Source organism: Apteryx mantelli, chromosome 15 (assembly GCF_036417845.1).
Source record: "Apteryx mantelli isolate bAptMan1 chromosome 15, bAptMan1.hap1, whole genome shotgun sequence".
NCBI lineage: Eukaryota > Metazoa > Chordata > Aves > Apterygiformes > Apterygidae > Apteryx > Apteryx mantelli.
In genome coordinates this window covers 12404754-12429197 of record NC_089992.1, presented here as the reverse complement: position 1 = coordinate 12429197, position 24444 = coordinate 12404754, and the positions used below count along the sequence as shown (strand labels likewise).

Sequence of the window (24444 nt, the reverse complement as noted above, 5' to 3'; positions counted from 1 at the left end):
GTTGAATGTTAAATCAGAATAGCTGTTGCAGTTCAAATGCATATTAATTTTTTGTTCTAGAGTAACATGAATGTACTTGTACAGCTCTTGTGTTTTAAAAATTAGCAGCACTATGGAATACTGTAAAGGTCAAATAGAAAAAACACCTTATAGCACTAAGTGGCCTTGCTGTTTTTGAGATCAAGTCTTTATACAGCAGTTGAGACTGCACTTTATAGATTGTGTACCTGTTGGCTCAGTTTCTGACAAAGCTGTGGAAACAAGTTGAATGGGAAGCTAATTTAAAGTATGTTGAGGTATCCTTAAGTAGAATTTCACCTAGTTGTATATCAGCCAAACCATGCTGGATCAGAGTAGGACATTTTTTAGTTGACTTTTTGTTTGTTTGCAAAAAGTGAGTTGGAGCATGACTGCATCTTGCTGCCTAGCCTTGGTCAGGCCTACCTATTCCAGAAATATTTTGCCTGCCAACAGAGTACATTAACTACATTTCTGTGCTAGAACATACTTCTTTGCTGAAACTTATGTGGAAACCTATTGTCAAACACTACTGTATGACCTATCCAAATGTTTGACTTCATGCATAGGAACAAACTACTAAAACTAACCTCAGTATTCATATGTTTGCTTTTTTTTCTGATTTTAGTTATTTAAAAAAAGTAGTGAAGTTAGGAAAAACAGACACATCTGCAATCAGCAAACTGGGTTTTCACTGTTTCCAATGCATGGCGCTGTTATGGTTGGTGCATTTGACGTTTCTGCAAAAGTGCAAATCTCAGAAGCTCTTCAAAATTGCAAGCAGAATAGAAGAATTTTCTTCTAAGGAAGTGGGTTACGATTATTATTTAATGGGTGCTCTCCTGTTTAGAGCAGTTCAATCTTCCTTTTGCTCCTTGCCAGCAGTTTTACTCATGTTCTGTTCCAAGTATAAACCATATCTGACAAACACTGATACTTTGCTTTGTGGGAGACCAAGTCAGGCCTCAAAACCAATGATGCTTGATAATGTCAGCTTGTTCCCCAAAGTATAGGTTATTTTTAAAGTAAGGCTTTTGGTTACCTGAAAATGTTTACATATTACATTAAATATTTCCTACCACTTTCAACACTTAAAAGAAAAAAATAATTTTTATAACAGCTCAACATCAATAATCTTTGCATGCTTGTCCACAGATAAGCAACAAATTTATTATGTGGATGTTATTGTTGACTTCTTCATACAACTGGAAGAAGCCTCAGGTTTGCAGGCCCTCGTCCTCACAGGGAACTTTAACTACCCTGGTATCTTCTGGAAGGGCAACAGAGCAGGTCACGAGCAATCCAGAAGGTGTCAGGAGTGCATTGGAAGGTAATAGCAGCCTGACCCACGTGATTAATGAGTTGACAAAGAGAGGTGTCTCTGCTGTGCCTGATTCTTACAAGCAATGAAGAACTGGTTGGAGGATGTGAAGACCAACGGTAGCCTTGGCTGCAGTGACCATGAGATGGTGGAGTTCAGGATCCTGAGAGAAGGGTACAAGGCAAATAGCAGGATTGCAACCCTGGACTTCAGGAGAGCAGACTTCATTCTGTTCAGGGATCTGCTTGGAAGAATCCCTGGAACCCTCCTGGTCCTGGAGAGAAGAGGGAACTAGAAGATCTGTTTGATTTGTTCAAGCATCCCCTCCTCCAAGCTCAAGAGTGGTCCATCCCAATGTGCAGGAAATCAAGCAAAAGTGGCAGGAGGCATGCATGGGTGAATGAGGAGCTCCAGACAAAACTCAAACATAAATAGGAAGCATGCAAGACCTGGAAGCAGGAACAGGTGATCCAGGAGGAATACAGAGACACTGTCTGAGCATGCAGGGATGGGGTTAGAAAAGCCAAGCCCATCTGGAGTTGAATCTGGCAAGGGTTATGAAGGGCAACAACAAGGGCTTCTACAGGTGCATCAACAACAAAGCAAAGGGTAGGAAAAATGTGGGTCTACCACTGAAAAGGGCAGGAGACCTGGAGACAAAGGACATGGGAATGGCTGAGCTACTCAGTGCCTTCTTTGCATTGGTCTTTACTGGTAATATTTGCTTTCAGGAATCCCAGGCCCATGGGAAAGTCTGGGGCAAGGAAGACTCGCCCTCAGTGGAAGAGGATCAGGTTAGGGAATATTTCAATGAACTAGACACACACAAGTCCATGGGACCTGATGTGATGCATCCATGGGTGTTGAAAGAGCTGGCCAATGTCATTGCGAGGCTGCTCTTGATTAGCTTTAAAATGTCACAGCAACTGGGGGAGGTTTCTGAGGACTGGAAGAAAGTAAATGTCCCTCCTAACTTCAAGAAGGGCAGGAAGGAGGATCTGGGGAACTACAGGCCAGTCAGCCTCATCTTGATCCCTGGGAAGGTGAAGGAGCAAAAAGCTATTTCCAAACATATGAAGGACAAGAAAGTGATTGGGAATAGTCAGTACAGATTTATCAAGGGGAAATTGTGCTTGGCCAACCTGATAGCCTTTTATGATGAAGTGACTAGCTCAGTAGATAGGAGGAGAGCAGTAGATGTTATTTGACTGTAAAAAGGCTTTTGACGCTGTTTCCTGTAACATCCTCATAGACAAACTGATGAAGTACAGACTAGATAAATGGATGGTGAGGTGGACTGAAAACCAGCTGGACTGCCAGGCTCAAAGTTTTGTGATCACCAGTACAGAGACCAACTGGAGGCCAGTCACTAGTGGTATGCCCCAGGGGTCGACACTGGGGCCAATACTGTTTAACATCTTCATTAATGACCTGGGTGATGGGACAGAGTGCAACCTCAGCAAGTTTGCAGATGATACAAAACTGGGAGGAGTGGCTGATACACCAGAGGGCTGTGCTGCCGTTCAGAGGGACCTCGAGAAGCTGGAGATACGGGCCCACAGAAATCTTATGAAATTCAACAAAGGCAAATGCAAATGCACCTGGGCAGGAATAACCCCATGTACCAGGACAGGCTGGGGGCTAAACAGCTGGAAAGCAGCTTTGTAGAAAAAGACCTGGGGGGGGGGGGTCCTGCTGGGCCACAGGTTGGTCACGAGCCAGCAGTGTGCCTTTGCGGGTAAGAAGGCCAACAGCCCCCTGGGCTGCATTAGGCAGAGCATTGCCAGGAGGTTGAGGGAGGTGATCCTTCCCCTCTGCTCAGCCCTGGTGAAACACACCTGGAGTGCCGGGTCCCCAGTACAAGAGAGACATGGAGCTACTGGGGTGAGTCCAGTAAAGGGCCACTAAAATGATTAAGGGGTTGGAGCATCTCTCATACGAGGAGAGGCTGAGAGCTGGGACTGTTCAGCCTGGAGAAGAGAAGGCTCGGGGAGGAGTCTTATCAATGCGTATAAATACCTGATGGGAGGGTGTAAAGGAGACGGAGCCAGACTCTTCTCAGTTATGCCCACTGACAAGACAACAGCCAATGGGCACAAACTGAAACACAGGAAATTCCATTTTAACATAAGAAAAATATTTTTTTTACTGTGAGGGTGGCTGAACACTGGAAGAGGCTGCCCAGAGGTTGTGGCAGCTCTGTCCTTGGAGCTATTCAAAACCGCTGGGACATCGTCCTTGGCAACCTGCTGTAGCTGGCCCTACTTTGAGCAGAGGGTTGGACTAGATGATCTCCAGAAGTTCCTTCCAACCCTGACTACTCTGTGATTCTGTGATAACTAAAGCATTTTTCTGCTCATTTGCCAAGTTGAATAATCTGTAATCTCCCCCTGCCCCACAGGAAAACTCAAATTTTATCACCACAGCTGGGACTTGAGTCTAAATTGGAATTATAACGTCTACTAAAGTGTTACATTGAAGCGTATTAAAAAGGTATCTTCATATTTGTAATGCTTTCAGAAGCTAAAACACAATGTTTTATTTTCAGATAGACTATGTAACAATTTTTTTTTAGTGTGTAAACAATTTATCTTTCTAGTTCCTGAGGAAAGAGGGAGGAGAGCAACTCAGATTGTCATCCCTTTTGTCAAAAGTAATTGATCAAAGTTCAGGGTTTTGCATTCTTGAGAGAGGCTGATGGTGGAGGTTCAAGTATCTTTGGAATCCATCTTATTTATAAAGAATGTGCAAGATCCTGTTTCCCTGAGCACAGAGGGAATCGAATAGCTGAGGACAGGTTTTTTGCTTGCAACTCAAAGACCTTTTCACCAAGGCAGTGTTTAGATCAAAGAGCTCCCTTTCAGCTTTTTCTTAGGAGAGCTGCATGGGTACTCTGCTGGGGCAGGTGGTTTTTTTGTTCCCGCTCTTTGCTCGTGCACGTACTTGCCTCCTTCCTTTCCTCCCCATCTCCACTCAGGGCAATACCAGCACATTCTGGAGCATCTCTGCACAACTTTGTTTTGTGCCTCTGTCCCAGTATGGAGCCCAGCGTTTACAAGGAAGCTTAGCCTTTCTGATGCTCTTAAAACAAATGCAGCAGTTACACCCACCAGCTTAATCCACTCTGTAACAATAATTTAAAACAGTATCTTCTTTTCTGCAGACCCTTATCTATGTTACTGTCCCTTTTGCTCCTAGGGTTGCATTAATGATGGTGCAATACCATGGCTTAGATTTGAAAAACAAAAAAGGAAAGGAAATTTTTTACAGTTTTATCAGAAGTTGGAATGCACTTGTGCTGGCTTTTCACAGCTTTGTGGAAAGGTTACCCCAATATATCAAGGCCTGTATTGTACATGCTCAGGAGGACAATGGGCTTTTGATTTTGGTACCTTTAAAAGTTCAACAATAATTCAGTTATTCATTTTCAAGCTTTGTTGTGATGTATTGCAATAAAGACTCCAAGAAAAATAGGGTCTTCCAACTAATGATTCTCTCAAAAGGTGATGGAGACTATATTGGGAAATCCATCATTCCTCATGGATTTAAGGCAACTAACTGCAGAAAACTGGTATTTCTCTGGTAGCTGATTTTAAAAATATATTTTTTAAGTAAGTTTAAATTACAGTAACAATGGAAGGGAGAGTAAGTCCATTCCCATTTGTGCTTTTTTTTTGTGCTTAAGAAATGGAACAGCAATACTCTGAAGGACAAAAGCATGAAAGTTACTTTTGCTCCAGAGACACAGACTAGAGGTTTGCCTGAATTAAGCAGCTTCAAAAATAAAGCAGTTTATTTTCATTAAGGCATTTTATGGGAACCAGCTTAAACACATTTGAGGAAAACATTTTGAGGAAAATGTGAAACACATGCTCTGTTGCTATGTACAGTTGCCCACTCTTGCTTTCCAAAGTAGATAGGTACAGTCTTCTGTATGATTTACTTCATGTTTTATATGTTTGCATTTAAGAAAACTGCTCCATGGAGGAATGGAAGCAGCTTTACAAGCCTGCAAAGTTCAGCAGCAGTTTTCCTTCTTTCCACATGATACCTTCTTGATGATGTGGAGGAAGTACACCATCTCTCTTGGTGTGATTCATGCACTTAAAAAAAATGCATATTGGCTCTTTAGGTCATGACACTTCCAGGAACTCCACCTGCAGGATCGCAGTGTACAGATAGGAGCACTTGCTGGGCAGATGGATGAACCATCAGGTCTTTAGGACCTATAGAAAGGCTGAGTTTTTATCAGTAAATTGCGATAGCTATTAAGATCAGAGCTGGAAACTGATCATTGTTTTTGTCTAACTGTATATCATGTTCTGTGGAAAAAAAAGCATTTTAAGGGAAAATGGGCCATATTAATCAGTTCTTGAATCTAAGTCATTGGCAGTGAAGCAGGGAAAAAATCAGCCAGTCATGTTTAAATGCTTTTAAAATAAGTATTTTTTAAATCAACTATATCGTGCAACCTTAACCCATGGTAGTTCTGACTTTCTAGAGCTCTCTGAAATATGTCAAGGGTGACTTATTTAAAAACATTAGGAAACATTTGCGACATTTACAGGACTGATGAAGGGAACCTACCTGACTTATTTCTGAACAGACTTTCATATTCGGATGCGAGGGCAGGTTTTGCAGCATAATGTCGTAAGCTTTGGAAAAGTGTGGCTGAGCAACTCTGCACGCTGGAATCAGCCGTGGGCCCCAGGAGGGTCGCTGTCAACAAGAATTTAAATTTGGACAATTAAGACCAGCTCTGTGAAGGGTCACTTAAAGTTTTACCTTTTGATCATGAGGTACATGCCCCTGGTTTTCAAAGAACTTTAAGAAACAGTGCTCTGTGAGGATACCTGTAAGCTTGTCAATGTCTCTGACGTTGGAAATTCAGCCAGCGGCCGGCCTGCCCTGCTGCCCTGCTCTTGCACAGCAGTTTGGTCGGCTGGTGGCCCCACGGTGGCCTTGTGCGCTGCCCCAGCTGTGCCTCTGCTTGCATCGGTGTGCTAGCTCCGCACCAGGGCTCCCTCCTGCCCATCCGCCACGTGCTGGGCCAGGCCGATGTGGCACAGCTCAGAGCAAAAGCTCCTGAGCCCTCGGCTTGAAACCAAAACCGTGCTCAGAGGGAAGCTTTGCAAATCCTATAAAAGTTACGGGGGGGGGAGTCCAGAAGGAGCAAAACTGGAATAAACTTGCTGTGGTTATTTTTCGAAGGCAGGCACTGATAAAATCTTGCAAAGGGTCACCCAGTGTGTGTAATTGTCCCCGCGCTGTTCCTGGCAGCTATGGATTTTACGCCTGTAAAGAGAGGCTTTGGGAGGCACACCCTTGGCAGTTTTGTGCAAGACTTCAGCCTGCCCTGGTTAAGCGCTAGTGTTTTCAGAGCAGTAAGGAAGGTATCATATTCCCAAATACAGGATATGTTTAGATGGTGGGTTAGGTAAGGAATCTTTCCATACACTTCTGCAATGTATATGAGGAAAAAATCACTTGTTCAGAACTACTGTGTATACTCAATTAGCTCGTTAACTTGAATCCTATTAATATGGAATATCTTTAATGCAGATTTTTTAACTGGATAACTTGCACTCTCATTTGCCTAATTTGGATGTGACAAGCCTTACCACAAAGCCAAACCTGCATTACTGGTTTTGCAATCTGAGCATGAAGTGTTTGGTCATCAGGTCCTTTTGCATTGCCACCATAAAAAACACTCCACAATCCTTTCCTAGTGTTTGAGATAATTTGCCTGTCCTTCCATATGTCCCAGAAAAATGAGGAAGCCCTGAAAATCTAATAACCCTCACCTAGCTTTGCCCATGTCTGCATTGCAAAATAAATGGTTTATTTTGTAAGTGAAATAACACTTTAGCCCTAAGTTAACATGCTAAGTACATTAGATTTAAATACATACATTGCTTGTGAGACTGGAATCTAAATCAGTTGCAGGGGATAATTTGTTTTATGGCTGCTAAGTATGCAAAATTAACTTTTTACATATTATTTTTCTCCAAATATATTTTGAATTTAACTGAGATTTTACGACCTATTTCTTGAATGTACACAACTGAAGCACTTGTTTCCTTTGAGACAATACATATCTTCTCAGCTAACTCAGTGCACAGACTAATTATTGTCTAATTTTAAAGAATATTGTTAAAATGAAAAAGATTACTAAACCTTTGGGACCTCGTGAGAAGAGGATGTGTAACTCTGGAGTGTATCATACAGCAGCAAAGAAAAGATGGTGTAAGTATAACCAAAATTTCTGAATAGCTTTAAAACTGCAGTTATGATACATTTTTGGAGATTTGTTATCACTGGCTTAAATGGAAACGACTCCTTCTGTTAGGTCGCATTTCCTAAGCAATGGGCATACTGTGATTAACAGTAATAAACTATTTCTATTTCATCCCCATTTTGAAATACCATATGTTTGACTGCTGAAAAGCTCCATGTTTGTAATTTTATTTGGTGTTTGGTATTATTGCAGAGGTGTGGCGCAAAATATTTTCACAAAAACTTCCACAACTCCAGCAATAGAAAAGTCCTTCACAAATAATAGATAGGAATTATAGATCCCATTAACCTATGTCATCCTACACTTTTTGCCTTACTTGACAAATTTTTAATTTTCATGTTGAAAAATAAGTCTCTTCAGTGTTGATGAAGGAGTAGCAGTCAGAATATAAGTTGGTGTGTTGTCACTCTAGCTATGGTTAAGCTAGCTGATATACCTAAATAAACCAGAAACGGACAAACCTGTGGAAAGCATCAGCAAATAGGGGTTTGGTGGAATTCACCCTGGTTAAAACAATAAGAAAAATGGATCAGTAATGCCTTTTTTCTGCCATGAACGCCCTTAGTAAGGGACAAAAATTGTTTCTATACAGAATCTGTTTGACCTACTCAAGTAGGATATTAACTAGATTTCCTTATCAGTTGGCAACTGCATCTGATTTAACTACATGAATTCCAGCACACATTTTGAACATATTTTTTAAATGAACATCTGCAGAGTTACTGTGGTAAAACTTATAATGGCTTCAAAAAAAAAGCCAAACCAGATTACTCTTGTGTTTAATGGCTACTCATTTCATTTCTCATAAAAAAGAATGCTGTATTTTATTTTTTTCTTTCTGAGCACGACTCAGTATTTCATCTATGTGAGGGTGAGTGAGCAGTCAAATAACCTCTTCCTGGCTACTGGTTATTGTAATATTGAGATAAGGGCTTCCTTAAAGAGGTTTCTTATAATCCTTTAGCACTTATCACAGTGAGATCAAGTTACAGCTGGTTTAATGAGATGTAAAACCTATTAGGTTTGACATCACAAATTTTACTAGTTCTGGTGATGATTGCATAACAAATAATTATCCAACATAAAGTGCTAGTGACAGACTGATAGTTTGCTTTGAGATATAAAAATGAGATACAGAAACCGCACAGTAAAAGGAGTTTTGTTTAAGCCAGTTAGATTTTATTTCAGATAACAGAAGCTTGCTTCAGGTTAAAGGTCTTTAAATACAGTAGTCTATAAAATAACGCTTCATTATTTCCTTCTAATTCACAGCTCACTGCTGTCGGAAGAAGGTGTCAGAGAAATTTTGAGTTAACTATTGGTGCGGCTGGAAGGTAACACTTAGGCTGACAAGGAACAAATATTTATCCTATTGCTTTAGCCCTCTAAGGAATTCTTTATTAATATTTGAAAATGTAATTCCCTTCACCAGCTGCACCTAGTAAAAATAGCTTGAGGTTCAGTGATGAAAACAAAAGATTTAACATCCGAGTGTAGAATAATTCATGCTCTTTGGATGACTAATGCTGCTAACTTAGGATCAGATCATGTCATGTTCTGCATGACAGATGAAGGTAATACAAGGATATAAGGTGATTTCCTTATGCCATGTGCCATCAGTTCCAGGTCATGGGGATTTACTTCACTGTGGTGCTATGTCCTGTCTCCCTCCCACAACACTCTCTGAAGGCTGACGCTCCTCCCCAGAGAAAGAGTGAGGCAAAGAGGATGTTGATGACTCATTTTCCCTTCGTTTTGCTCACAAGCTGTTCCAGTGAAACAATGTGCTGTCCCTCCATCTGAACTTATCACAAACCGTCTAACTCCCAAACAGTTTGATGTCAATCTCTTTACAGCTTTGCACCATCAACAGGAAGAAAGACATGGAAAATTCCTCACCTCAAGTATGTTCTCCCAAAACAATAGCTTGTACAAGAAGTCTCACATGGTGTCCCAGGCTGGCCTCCCGCTATTTATTCCTGATTCTCTTGCTCCTCCTGTCTCTTGGATTCACAGAATATTAAACTCTTTCAGCAGGAGACCATACAGATCTGCCCATTTGCATTTTATGAGATGGGAAGTTCAAAAAGTCCAAATGTACAAAGCTGAGTTCACAGGTGAAAAGAAGGTGCACAGAGGGCACTCATTGCCAATAAACACTCCAGTGAGTAAAGTGATAGCATGAAAAAGTACAGGGAGACAAGAAGCTGCACATACACTGAAGGTACTGCTTTTCAAATGAAGTGAGCTCCCCAAATCTTCACTGAAATAACTGGAATAGGTATGTGCACTATTCCTTCAAATCAACCCTCAGAGGTCTAGAGGCCAATCCAATAACCACGAGAAACAAGTCAGGATAGCCCAAATGTTGCTGAGAGATGAGATGAAGAACCTAGTCATAGAAGGATTTCTCATTAACTTCATTTGGGATGCAAGGACATTTAGATGAACCAAAAAAGGACCAAGAAGAAGGAAGGAAGCTGACGGTGACACTGTTTATTGTAAGTGCTTTATAGTGTTAGCTGAAAAATTCAGAAATCCCACATTTTCTCTTCTTTCCTTTGGAAAGTTCTTGAAACATCTCCAGAAAATCTTATTGGGCTGCCACTGCTCCCTCTGTTCTTCCTCAGAAAGCACTGATCTTTGGTCAGATTGTCACCGGTGCTGGGGTTGGTAAAGGTTCAGACTGTCAAACCTGAGGCACTTGGATGTGCAGACTTTTTGTAAAGCTCATGAAGAGATACAGAAGTCCCCAGAAGGTGACTCAAAGTATCATTTCACGACTGGCTAAGTCAATCAAGGTGCAGCCTGCCTGCCAAAAAAGGCAGCCTCATCCTTCTCTCAGTCTGCACCCTTGCATTGCCATATGTCAGATGAATTAGCTAAGCAATCATGATTTTTTTTTCCTAGGCTAGTCTTCAGCTGCCTGATCAGGCTTAGTAGGCTGACTGGTTAGCCAAGAACTAGTACTGACACATGGGAACAGCGGGGGGAACAAGCAGCTGTGGATCAACAAGGTTGGGATTTCTCCTGCAGGAGGAGAGTAAATTTAGACTGTTAGTTTTGAAATTCTGCACTCAGAACTAATTTAAGTGTCCTGAATTGTCCCCTGCAAACACCTAATTTTGCTACCTAGGAGCCTAATTTACATACCTATGTAAGATACCACAAATTCTTCTGAAGTTAACTAAGAAAAAATATTAGGAACTCTCCTGCAGCTGAGAGGGCCAACACTATAATGTGGAGCTGAATATCCAAAGTTCCAGTTATGGTTGTTTAGTTGCTTAGGTCTTCTTAAAAGTGTGTCCGTTATTTGCAGCAAAGGGATTTGGTGCATTATTAGACAGTTTACGTTACTGGAATTTACTATTGGACTTGCCCTGCTACATGACTTTTAATGCAAGGACATTTTGTTTCCTGATACCTAGCTGAATTTTACTTGACTATTCTATATTAAGGCTTGTATTCCATAGAACTTGGTTAATTTCAGGATAAAGTGTGTTGTTTTGTCCGTTTCATGCGTGTATGCTTAAAAATTTTGGATCAGTTACTTCATCGTTGTTCACACTGAATTGCACCAATTGCATTGCATTGACTGGAATATACTAACATTGGTGTATCCATTGAATATACCATAATCGAAGCTGGCAGCATCTGCACGTAACTGCCAGTCCTGCTGCTTTTTGATTATGTTTTGTTCATCAACAAAGCATTGTTTATGTTTTGCTCATCCTTTTCTAATCACTGGAGTGGGTCTACTGAATTTGTAGTGTACTTGAGCCCCCGACTCCTAGTGAGACTGTTCCTGCAGTGCTGAGGCTTACCAGCCCTCGGCTGCGAGGACCGGAGGAGCTCTGTTGCCCGGTAATGCAAAACTGGTAGGTTCAGGGCTGAGCGCACACTTGCACTTCCACCAGATTAGCAAAACACGATATGCAGTTAATGCTCGCTTTTCATCAGCGAGACGGATGATACCCGATTCAGCATAAAATCCCAATGGCGCAGACAAATAATAAGGCCTGACAAGGAAAAGCTAAGTGCCACAATATTTCAAACACACATAACTCTCTGATTGAGTTTAGACAAAACTAACACCGTTGTATAGCTATGATACTTTAGAACTGGTACCAAGACCCTTGAGCCAGATTTAACTCTCTTTTGAACTACGTCTTCACTGGGAAGGAAACACTGAGTGAGGCTACACGTGCCTTAAATACAAATTAACAGCTAGCGTAACAGTAATGAGATCCAGGCCGCTGCGGCGCTGGGGCTCCGTCACCCGCTGAAGCCCGTTGCTGCCGGTGTCACCAGAGCGCTCTTGCGCTTTCTGCCAATCGCTAGCACCTCTCAGAAGTTTTAAAGCCTGATTCTAAAGCCGATGTGTTTTTCTGCATTAAAAACCAAAACCAGACTCTCACGTGTTCCAAAAGGTGCAGGTGTCAGACTTTCGGGAACAGAGCCTCTTTCTCCGGGCCGCGCGGTTCCCGTCAGACCGGTTTCTAACGCACCGCGGCGGGACCCTGCCCGCTGCCCGCGGCCTCGCTCGCCCGTGAGGGGGCTCCGGCTGCCGCCGGCGGCGGGCAGGGCGGCGCCGCCCGCGCTGTGCAGACCGCGGCGCTGGCGGCGGCGGCCATTTCCCCGCTCCCCACGTGTCTTACGGCGCCTCTCGGGGTCTCGGCGCTCCTTCCCCCCCGCCGTGGCGAGGCCGGGCCCGGCGGCGGCGGCGAGGGGCCACCCCGCCCCGCCCCGCCGCGAGGAGAGGAGAGGCGAGGCGCGGCGCGGCGAGGCGCGCGGCGGGCGGGCGGGCGGGCGGCGCCGGCCCCGGCGCCCCCTCCTCCCGGGGGCGGTGCGCGCTGACGCGGCAGCGCCGCTGCTCCCCGCCGGCCGAGTCGCACAATTATGAGAAAGAGCCGCCGGGCCGAGGCCGCCGCCAGCGCTGGGTCCCGGTGCGGAGCCGAGCTAGCGCCGTCCTCCCCGCTCCGCGCTCCCCTTCGCCCCGGCGGTGTCGTCCTCGTCCGGCTTCTCCCCACTCGGCCCTCCGCAGCCGCCGAGCTCAGCCCCGATAGATGGAGACAGGCCCCGCCACCGCCGACGCCGAACCACGAGCAGGAGCTGCCCGGCGCGAGGAGAGCCAGAGTCGGCGCCGAGACCCAGCCCGGCCCTGAGGAGAATGGTGAGCGCGGCGGCGCGGTGCCGCGGCGGCGGGGCCCGGCCCGGCCCGGCTCTGCCCGGCCGCGGGGGGAAGGGCCGGCGGCGCCGACCGGCCCATCAGACCTGCCCCCGCCGGCTGCCCCCAGCCGCCGCGCGGCCGCCCTGCCCCCGCCGCGGCGCTCGCGGCCCGGGCTCGCCCTGCCCGTTGCGGCGGGGCTGCCGGCGGCGCGGAGGAGGCACCGCCGCCGCGCGCTGGGCTGTCAGCGCCCGCCGCGGGGGGGGCGGGAGGCGGCGCGGGCGCCTCGGGCCCGGCGGCGCGCGCGGGCCCTAACGGCCGGCGGCGCCCGCTGGAGCCCGCCCGGGGCCGGGGCCGGGGCCCGCCGCCTACGGCTGCCCCCGGCGAGCCCCGCTGCCGTCCAGACGCTCGCGGGGGGCCGCGTCCGCCGCCAGCGGAGCTCCATTGTTCAGCGGCGCGGCCTGGCGCTCGGTGCTCTTTGGTCGTTGCCCTGTTCCTCTTCTTCTTAAACGGTTTTCTCTAACGCCGGGATTTATCTGATAGCCTGCTTCGCCTTCCGGGATGCAGCTGCTCTTCCGTTCTAATCTTTCCCTGCTTTACTTCTGCACGTTGTGATACACAAGGGAGACCATAAGCTCTGAAAAAGAGCCCGTGTAAACTTCTGCAAAGAAAGCGCGGTTTTAATTTCAGCACTCCTTTTGCTGACTGCTGCTAATCAGTTCTTCATCCCTGTAAGTTTAATCCTTGATTGACGTTTACAGACGTTCTTCAGTGATCGATCGTGTAAAATGCTTTCCAATAACGTGGAAAATCTAGGTGTGGAGTGTAAATCTGTGCATTTCTACAATCCACTAGAACTTCTAGTCAGATGTTTTGTCTAATTTGAATTAGAAGTGTGTTTTATTATTCCGTATATTGTTCAAAACGTACCTGTTAAATCTTATATTTCTGACTGTATCTGTGAACTTTGTAGAAGTATGGGCTGCCTCTCCTTAGAAAAGTGTTGGATTTGCAAATTCTAGAAGGAAGCTTAGGGAGCAACCTTTCTTACTTGAATTAGTACTTGGAATCTTCCACTTGCCTGTTACCTGCTCTTCTCAACAGCTTTTTTTTCTTTTTAATTAATTTCTGGTGTTTTGTCCTATACCTGTTAGTGATGCCATGGTTTAGAAATATACAGATTGATCTTATCTGTTAGAGATTTGTAAACTGATTTAACTTCAGCTGCCTCATTAATTTTTCTGGCAATGTAACTTGTTTGCAGTATTTTATACTTACCTGGCATTTATCAAATATTCCATAATATTTTGAAACCTGTGTTTAACAAGCTTTTTGCCTGAGCTGAATTTAGTAAAATGAATTTGCATAAAATGTCCTAAAAATTCCCCTGCCACTCCATATGTGTTCAGCAATTCTTAAGAATTGCCAGACAGCCTCTAATATTAAAATCAGTAATTATCCTAAAGAAGATCCAGCAGGTGAGTCATTTAGTGAGGCAATTCCATGAATTCAGTTAACTTTTCTGTGCGATAAATATCTGCTAGATCAGCCTTGAAATCCCTCATTCTGGTTCAGTGTCATTCTTGACTTTGCTGTTTAAAGATGGGGGGAGAGCTGTGTGCATGTGAAGCTGTTTAGGCTGCTTTTGGACTAGGAATACCTCAGTTTCCAGATTTTTTGCTTTGAGTTTTTTGTTTGCTTGAGCTCAGGGCAGAGATGGAAGAGTACTTTTCACTTCTCATCCAAATGGAAGCATCTGAAATCATCTTGAAATATGATGTTACATTTAACAGTTACTTTGCTTATATTTAAAAATACTCTATCACATCGTCTGCCTCCCCATGTGGATTATCTGTTGGATGTAGGTACTCTATTGTGTTTTAAACTTCTCTTGGCTCTCGAGGCTCTGCGTAACTCTAGCCTTGCCTGCTTGCCTCTCTGTGTCTTATCGCATCAGCCCTGCTTTCTCTGCTGTGCTGGTGATAGACTTCAGCATCCAAACTCCTCTTCTTTTTCTCATAGTTATCTTTACCACTTGCTGTGCTTCCCCTTCTTTGAACCTTTGCACTAAGACCAGGAACTTTTCCTGTTTGTCTTTTATGTCCTTCCACAAGATCCATTTTTATAATGATTTGCTCCTTGTGGACTGTCAAGACAGCTGAGTATTTGCTGAACAAACCAATCTTGTTTTGAACATAGAATTTATGGTGACATGATAGGTTTTGATTGCACTTGTTATCAATTTTGCACCTGAATGTTGCAAATAAATCTGTAAGAAGACTTGTTAAAAAGTGCGTGTGAAGGGAGACGCTTGTATAATCTACAGCTTATGTGCTTGACAGGATGGTAAGTTTAATTTTCTTTTCCAGAAAGACTCTGATTAGCCTGTTATTTAGGAGGAGTTTAATACCTAGTTATTCGAGCAGTGTCACTTTTACTAAACTTCTGATAATGTCAGCATATTATCAGAAACAAAACCAAGTCTGTAGTTCTGGTCTTTAAAGACTTGGGATTGGATTTTGAAATAATGGTTTCTACTTTGAAAAATCAAGAGAATGAAGTAATACTTCTCATGCCAATATATTTAATCTGAAAAATGTATTTTTTAACAGATATTTATTTCCTTTGGAATCTCTCATTTCCTTTAACCGTGTCTACTTTGGCTGCGATATTTGCATGCCATATAAATTTGCTGAAACAAGTAATGTTAGTTCTATTTTTTTTGTTCTACTCTTTTAAAGGCAAACTGGCAGTGAAGCTAATGCGCATGTTTTCCAGAATTGAATTTTTGCCTTTTAGGTCGTTTTATGTTTCTAATCTGAATAATTCTATTTTGAGGGGAGATTGAGGTAGTAGGTGAACTGCTTAACATTGCACAGAAAGCTAAATCTTTTTAGAAAAGCTGTTGTAGTTTTTAGTATACAGTAATAAGACTAAACAAAATGCTGTGCATTGATGGCTATCAAACTCTAGTCTTTGAAAACGTGTTTTTCTTAATTAAGCTCAAGTTTTCAGATTTTCACGTTTAAATTTATTTGAAACAACTTTAGCTTTCTTGCAGATCTTTTTGCTGAGCAGTTGAAATATCTAAAAATAGTGTAAATATAACAAATATTGATACCAAGTGCTTTTAAACTGTTATGCAGTACAATTTATCTTCATGGGTTGAAATTCTGGCAGCTGACTCTTCAGCATGTAAACTGAGTACCAAATAATCTTACTCTGTGTGTGTAGTTGGATAAGATATTTATATGGTCATTAAAGATCATGTCACTTCTTACCTCTGATACTGACAAGTCATGGTGGCCTCTGACAAATGAGCCTCTGTGCTTCATTATTTCTGTAAAAAATAGTCAGGGTACTGACTGACCTGTTAAAAAGAACTAAAGAACTGTTTGTGGCTTATTTATTCACTTTTGCTGGCCTGAAACCTTCTCTTTCTCCACTCTTTCTTTCTCCACTATTGTATTCTCTACGATCTTGTTACTGTCCTATTTCCTAGTAGGGCGCCTTTGCAGTCTTTAAAGGAGTATGTGTTTTTTATGCAGAAAGTGTGTTGTGCTGTTCTGTTCGGCTTAGGAAAAAATTTTGAGCTTTTTTCAATGAATTTGGGGAAGGGGTAGAAAGGGAGAGACTACTAAGCCTTTTCTCATTTTCCAGCTGAAATAAGAGATTAGGCTGAGGTGGGTTTTTGTTAGTTAAACTGAGTGGAGCATAGAGGAAAAGAAATAGTGACTCTTTCTTCATTCTAGGATCCTGAAAATTGTCTTTTCTATTGACAAATGCAAATTTCAAATATTGCAGAGAAAGTACTTTTGGTGTTTTGCATTGAGTATGTTTCTTTATTTAAGAAACTTTGTCTCCATTTGGAAACACCTAAAGTAACATTGATCTCACAATGTCACTTTTTCTGAATTTCCATGCTTAAGTAAAGGCATGACTTTTTTTTTTTTTAATAACTTGAATGATCATCAAAAAGTAACAACAGGGTCAAAATAAATGTTACTGTCCAGATTAAATGTAACTTTCCCTCTTCCCCTCTGATGAAAGTTAAAAAGGAAGAATTAACCCATCTGCTTTTTTGCTCATATAATTAGAATGTACAGGTAATATTGTCATGTTAATGTATCATGATACAACCTATACTGAAAGTGATTTAACTAACCTTTGGTTTATGTTATTTTTATTACTTAGCTTTTCTTTTACTTAAATTGTAGGTGTTTTTATATTTACAGTAATAGAAAACTAATCTATGAGAAGAACAAAAAGGTGACCCCCCACCCTTATTTTTGGTGAGCTACTGGCTAACCAGAGGGTCAGATGGGTGTTGGTGTGCAAGAAAGGAAGCATGATATGATATCTTTCTGGTAGCAGTCAGTCATTAAATTAGCTTTGCCTGTTGCATCAAACTGGGTTTCAGAGGGACCGCAGAGCTCGCTGGCAGTGTTCTGGGGACACGGCGCCATCACAGCCCTTGCACTGCCTGGCTGAGAGTAGGGTAGGTTTTGAGGAGTATTGAGTTCTTTTCAGCCGCCTTTACACTTATGTTTTTATTAACATGTAAAGTGGATGTGAGCTGTTTTTAAGCAGGGGTGTGAGCCTCTTTCTTTAACAACCAGATTTGCTGGAATCATAATGTGATTTGGGGTGTGTGCGTGTCCCCCCACTGGCCCCTGTAATTCTTGCAGGAAGGTAGATAGACATTGGTGCTGTGAGGGTGCAGGCTGCCAGATAGCTGTTAGGTAAGCAGAGGAAATTTCTTATCCCTCCAGCCTTTCCAAAAAAGAAAGGGCAGTGAATTTCTTCCTTCACTATGTCCTTTTTTTTCCTTCCCAAGAAGTGGGAGAAAGTGTTCTAAATGTGTGGGAGATAGCAACATGGTTATTTTTCTGGCTGTGACTGTGTTGTTGTTATTTTGGTACATATAGTACATTAAACAGTATCATTAAGTTCTGAATGATTGCTAATATGTTATCTGTATCAGTGTTTGGGTTGTAAGAAACATTTCTGCTTTTCTTATGTAATGGTAGATGACAAACACTTGGTAGCCATGCAGTAAGGGAGATCTTGGGGATAGTCATAACAGTGAAGAAAATCTCTCTTTTTAACCAGGGACTGAGAATGTCCTCTGACAAGGACATGAAAGGACTAGCATATTCAAATGTGAAAAATGGTTTGACAGCATGTGCTGTGAGGATGTTGCAGGAATAATCTGTAAGATAAATGTAGCAGTTCATTGCCAAGGAGGGTATTTAAGGCATGGTAACAAACTGACATCACTTTAGAACTGATTTAACTTTCAAACCAAAGTTATGCATTTTTCCCCTTAACTAAAACAAAATTCAAACAATACTGAGGTAGCAGATTTGGATTAAACCTTAATTCTTGAAATTTCTGTTTTTTTTTTTTTAACTAAAATAATCTACTCTATAAATTTCTCTATTGACTTTAACAAATGTCTCCATAAAGTTGGATCAAAGTTATGGATTATTTAATGTTTACATTAAGAGCAATACTTTTTTTTTTTCCTAATAACTCTTACAGTCTCATTCTAAATTGAAGGGGCTGGTTAATATCCTGTCACATGTTTTCTATTGTCAGATTTTTCTAAAATGTTTGAACTATCTGTATGTATGGAAAATGTGTAGTTGAGTTAGTAGTAGATCCAAAACCATCATTACTTCAGTTAAAGGAGGATAGCATGTGATATTTGTGCTAACATTATCTGTTAGTTTTCCCCAGCTGCAAAATCAGTGTAATTTGCTGACTGAGTAATGAAATTGGTACTCTTGGTGTGTAGTTTGACAAATAACATTTTCAGGATATGATCCCACTTGAAGTTTACTTCAAAATAGCTATTGTAAAACTTTTGTGAAGCTTTTATTTCTACTTCATCTTTAACCTTTCCATTGACATCACTGATTTACATCAAGATATAGTCCAGTGTGAAGTGTTTTGTTTAAATGTACATCGTGCATTTTGCAAACAGTATGCAACTCTGGTAATTTCAAAGAGTGTGGGTATGTGTGTGCATGTACTCTGTTTACATCAGAAAAATTATGCACTGGTGTGGATCTTATCAAGGTCAAGACTTGCTGCTAGTAATGGTAATAGCAACTTAGGATTTCACACATTGTTAAGGCAAAGCATTAAAATAACAATTAGACCTAGAAAAAAAATATTCAATATCATGTTTAGTTTAGACGGAAAAGGTGGAAACGTGTACCAGAAATTATTTGGAAGCTCTTCCTTCAAGGAAGAGTCATTTTGTAGCTATAAAACAGCAGCCAGCACTATTACCTCTCTTATTTTTGTGCTCTCTCCTTCCTTTTAAGAGTGACATTTGAACCTGATGTAGAACTTGCTCAAATGCCACATTTACAGTTCTAAGACGGTTTGGATATATTTTCTAAAATACATGATTTGGGTTGAAACATTTTGACAGACTAAAAAAAAAAAAGTTAATTATTCTGGAAACTTAACCTCAGAAATACTGAGACATCTCCCGGTTACTCAGCAGCTGCTTAGTGAAACTGAGGCTCCTGTTAACTTCATCCAACAGCTGGAGGAGTTTCCACATCTTTGGCTTTAGTGCATCCTCCATCATCTGGATTGCCTCTTTCTTTTTCAGGCTTGTTTAGGACTTCACAATACCCTGCAGCGGAACTGGAACCAGCACCTGAGCTTTTGTTACAGCTGGGGTGACTGGGGCTCTTGACACCTTGATCTGTCATAGCCTAAAAGCCTCAGCTGAGCTGGCTGCCTTGGAGTTGCAGATTGTAGAACCACTACATTCCTAGTAATGGGTTAGCCCTGGGGCTACAGGCTGGGGAAGCAGCGGGCTTTCAGAAAAGCCTTGATGTGGCCGGCGCATGTGAATGTATGTGTGTAAGGCGGGGGAGACCTCTTCCTGAATTTTAGAACTTTGGAGCTACTTCGAGGTCTGTGGCAACCTGGTCAGGCTTCCTGCTTCGTAGGCATGGATCTCAAAGCCTAGGCTTGGATGACTCCCAGCACTGTGGGATTCTGCCTTTGATTGTTGACTTTGTTTAAAAAACAAAGCAAACAAAAAAAACCTGTAGGTTCTATGAGTTGTCATGTTTCTATTAAATTCTGGTATGCTGTTTTTTTTGTTGTTGTTGTTTTTTAATTCAATTCTTAACTGACTGAACCTCTTGGATAATTCCTGTAGTATATTTTTGGAGTCATACATTGATACGTTCCTGCTTGTGAATACTTTCTCAGCAACAACTGAGTTAATTTGATCTTTTTATTCAGTCTTTCACTATAATGTAACTGTAGTCTTCAAAGTTTGGGAAAGTGTCTGGTACAGCTCAGTCACTCTTAACACAGGAGTTACTGCAACTGAATACTGTCCTTTGTTCTGTGCTTTGTTCCTACTTCTTCCTACCCAAACAGGTATTTACTATCTCAGTCCTATCTACTTGCTTCTTGTCACCTTTGCTAAGAGGCAAATAGAAGTGATGCTTTTCCTTTATAGTCTCTTTATTTGTTTGGTGAAATTTTGCAAGATCTGAGTTTAACAGTTCTTATCCTAATAACTGCTTTTTTGCTTCTCAGTTTTTTTGAAATGCAGACCTGACAATCATGATTTTTAAAATTGAAATTCATACCTTCTGTAAATTAGTTTCTAGCTGTTCTGTTAGGAATATTGTACTTCACAAGCATTTATTGCCTAAAAATTTCTAGACTTGGGCCACTCTTTAAGCTAGTATTAGTTAACAGTCCAGGTCTTCCCACAATTAATTCATCAACAGTTAAAGTCCGAAGACTGACTTGCAGTAGTTGAGGTGTTGATGCGTGTGTTACAGGGTACTCATCTCAGACATGGGGCAGGGTTAATGTGTTTAAGTCCGTAACTTTAATAGCCACTCCTAAATCTAGCAAAACTTTTCTTAAAGGTGTGGTTCTAGGCCAATTTAAATTCACCTAAGTTCTGGCTGCCACCATCCTGCTCCTCCCTTTGTGCTTCACTCTGCTGTGCAGTCGCTCAGCTGCTTCAGGGATCTGAGTTGGATGAAAATCTAATCGCTTCCCTTTTTTGAAGATTAGTTCTTTTGTTGGTCATTTCCCTGAATCAGCTCTCCACATGACTGCATGAATGTCAGTGCTGGTATGAGATAGGGTGGGATCATGTGCACAGGCTTAGGAAAACAGGATTGTGCCACACCAAACTCCCCATCAGCCGAAGTTACTGTGAAATCTTGCTCTCCAATGCTTGAGAGTTGTGTTATCATGACATTAATAAGTGTTCAGATTACTCTCTATATTCACTACTCTACCTGGGTGTTTCCTAAATCTTAGAGCCTTATGTACATGGATGGATGGATGGAAGGAACTGTGCCATCGCAAGTCAGATTCTGTACCCTGTTCAGAGTATAAACCAAATTGTATTACAGCCCCTACCTAGTTGTACTATAGGCACATACCAGTTATACTTGAATAATTTTGTATTTAATTTCTTATTGAAAGGATGTTTTGCTTAACTTACTTTACATTTGGTAGCATGCATTCAAAAAAAAAAAAAAAGAAATTTTATTACCAGATACATTGTGCTGTATTCATTCTTCATGATTTGAGCTGCATCAAGATGAGTTTTGCCCCTCACACCAAGCTGCTATTTCTGTTGGCAAAAGATCCACTTCTGGTAATTTGTCTTGCATGACAAAGTATTGCTAGATTTCTTTCCCCATATTCTTAACATGGTGCTTATTTGCTTTTTGTGCTGTTCCCGTCTCTGTTTAACTTTCTCAAGAAGCTGAAACAGTTTCTTTGGGGTAGGAGGTAGTGAAGCTGCTTTCTACTAATATATTTGATAGATATTAGCATAGCAGCAACCATGGGACCGAGTTTTAAGATGGTTACGCCAATGTACAGCTTAACTAAAATTGCAAGTTTAATTGTAAACTTGATCCGATATATTGGTTTGGGGCTAGGGCCAGTCTGAAAAAGTTCAACTTCCCTTCAGAGCCTGTCCCAGTTGCTGCTGTGATCATATGAATATTGAGTCAGGCATAACTTCACTCACCTGAATAGGTTAAGTTGTGCATGTGCTTAAGTGACACATGATTGGAGCCTAAAAATACCAGTTGTGTAATTATAGAACTGTTAATCAACTTTCTGTTCAATTATAAAAATCAGTTAATCTACAAGAGTGGGTGCAGTTAATGAAGTTTTAAATGTCAAAGTATTACCAGTTTCTCCCATGTTCCCTGACTACAGTATTGTCCAAACTGATTATCAGACTCCTATTAAACAGCAAATTTAATAGAACTTTATCTGAAAATATTAAAGGGTGTGTGGCTGGGGGTGATCTTCTGGCTGAGATAGTGAAGGAATGAGTGATTGTTCTTGAAGGAATTTCTGGTCATAGTAGTAATCTTGTACCTACTGGAAAAAGAGTAGTGAACCAGTGATACCACAGCTGACAAATATCCTAGACAACCTTCTAGGAAACTGGTTTGGTGTGGCAGTGCCAATGCCTCTGGATGCAGAACTAGTTGGAGGCTTATCTTCATTCACAGGCAGAGGTGTACTGACCCCTTAGTTGTCCTGCGGAAAATGTTGGTGGCATTACACTGCAAACTAGTTCAAGGGGCAACCCTATTAGCCCTTGCATCGCCTATGTGAGGGGCAGGAAAAAAGATGTGGAGGTTGGGATGAACATCAACCTCTTAAACTGATTTTGCAGTCAGAGGCATTGAAATGTAGAAATGTCCCCTTAACTAACCTTTGTCCCGTTAGGTTGTGCCAACTTCAAACACTTGATGGGGATTTGTGCCTTTGCCTCATTAAGCAATTGATCTGTCTTATTCTTGGTTTCTTTTATAAAAATCTTATGCAGGAAAATCCTTTTAAGTTTTCAAGCTGTATGAAAAGTGCAGTTGCTATGTGTGCAATTTTCATTATGAATTAGGCATTCCATCTTAACCTATCTTTCTATGTAGGGCTTGGGATTCCTTAACTGTTAAATTCCTTGTAATTGTTTCAAATGTCCTAATGAAACCATGTAGTCTCTTATGTTGGTTATATAGGGAGAGAGGACAGAAAACACTAATCGTCTTGTTCTGGTTTGCGCTCTCAGTTAGTGTTACAGGTGAATGTTTCGCAGTGATGAAAGCTGCTAACAAACAAATTGTTTGAATGCATCAATCTGGTTGTAGCTGGTGCTTTGTGGACCACCAGAAGAAATATTTGGTACTACTATAATCATAGAGCTTTGCTGGACAGCAGAACACGTACTAAATCTTGGGCTGAGTTTTTTTTAATGGTGTAGATAACATACAAGTTTTTTTTTAATGCCTTCAGAAAAATCCTATTTTCAGCTTGTGAAAAACATTTTTGGGTGATATGCGTGCATGCAGACAATCTGTAGAACACAGGTAGACTTTGCAGAGAGTGGTGAGGATTATTCGCAAGAGCTAATTTAGGCAATGAGTCTCCCTAGGCACCCTTGTTGGAGAGGGAGTTTGAACAGCTGTTTTCTCTTGTCTCTCAGCAGAGACAATCTAGGAAAATTAGCACAGCCAAGATGAAGTTAGTCTTTTTTGACTATCCTCTTGGGTATAACTAGTGGATTTTTCTGAGTTTTTCTGATATATATAAAGATCTGCATGTAAGACAAGAGGGATCTTGCATGAATAATTAATGTATTAGTAGTTGGGTTTTAATTATATTGTGAATTAGGAAAAACCTGTCTTCACTGCCACATGAGAGTGAACGTTATTCTCAAACCCAGGGTATCTGCTCACCTAATACGTGACCTTAGGCAGTACCTTTTTGCTTCATTGGCAGCTCTGTGAGAAATACAGAAACATCGCCCTTTCTTTCTGAACATCAGGATACAGTTGCTTAAAAAAATGCATTTTTATGTGTCAAATCTGTTATATTTTCTTGGCTGCTAGAGTAAGTGTGCTGTGGGGGATTACTTTGATATACCTTGACATTATGCTTTCATTAGCTCAGCTGTCTTGCTAACCCAGTAGGTTACTGCTGCCAAAGGGGTTGTCCTGCTTCTCTTAATCCCACCCTGGTCATGGCCATGTGGTCCTTTCTCCTGCCTTAGCTCTGACATCAGGTGAACTGATTCAGATGCTAATTGGGCAGAACTATTGGCTCTTTGTTTTCCTGGAATTAATTTGTGCTGTTTTAGCTGGATCAACTCACTGAAGGGCTGGTGCACTATAGCCAGTGTGAGGGAATTGGCACAAGTGCGCATCTTGGAAAAGGTAAGAGGGCAGAGTAGTGACTTGGTCAGCTTGTCTCATCTGACTGCACCTTTATTGTATAATTTTTAAGAAGTGCATCTGTTAAAGGAAATATTTCTCCTTTGTATCGTGGCCTTGCTGTTGCCAGGACCTCTACCTCCTTACTGTTGCCTTCATTTTTCTAGAATTTTAGTCTTTCTTCATTTATTTCCCCTGCTGGGTCAGGGAGAAGCCCAAGGTATAAGTCCAGTACAGCCTAGCCAGGGCTTTGTGCTGTGTACCACCTCTAGTGTTGTCATGTTTCACTGGAAGTAGGTACACTGGAAAAAATAATAAACAAGACAAACTTCTTAAATGAATGGTGTTGTAAGCTCTCAATGTCATTGAGATTAGTTGAAAGAAACTATTTCAT

At 41.8% G+C, this 24444-nt stretch overlaps 1 protein-coding gene and 1 long non-coding RNA gene across 3 annotated transcripts in view; one reads left to right on the top strand and one right to left on the bottom strand.

The window, feature by feature from the left end:
• Positions 1-1143: 1143 nt before the first annotated feature.
• LOC136993429 (uncharacterized) lies at positions 1144-12205 on the bottom strand. 2 transcript variants are annotated; one of them, XR_010885727.1, is made up of 4 exons: positions 12056-12205; positions 5927-6058; positions 3359-3439; positions 1144-1613 (listed from the first exon to the last, which is right to left on the bottom strand). It is a non-coding gene; the product is annotated as an uncharacterized lncRNA (long non-coding RNA). The 2 variants fall into 2 exon arrangements; XR_010885728.1 differs by lacking the exon at positions 12056-12205 and adding an exon at positions 6193-6277.
• A 574-nt stretch (positions 12206-12779) lies between these two features.
• TRPM7 (transient receptor potential cation channel subfamily M member 7) overlaps positions 12780-24444 on the top strand; it is a 62124-nt gene continuing 50459 nt past the window's right edge. The window contains exon 1 of the mRNA XM_067305853.1: positions 12780-12810. Within this exon, the coding sequence (XP_067161954.1) occupies positions 12808-12810 (3 nt within the window). The 5' untranslated portion in view covers positions 12780-12807. The remainder of the gene's footprint in view (positions 12811-24444) is intronic.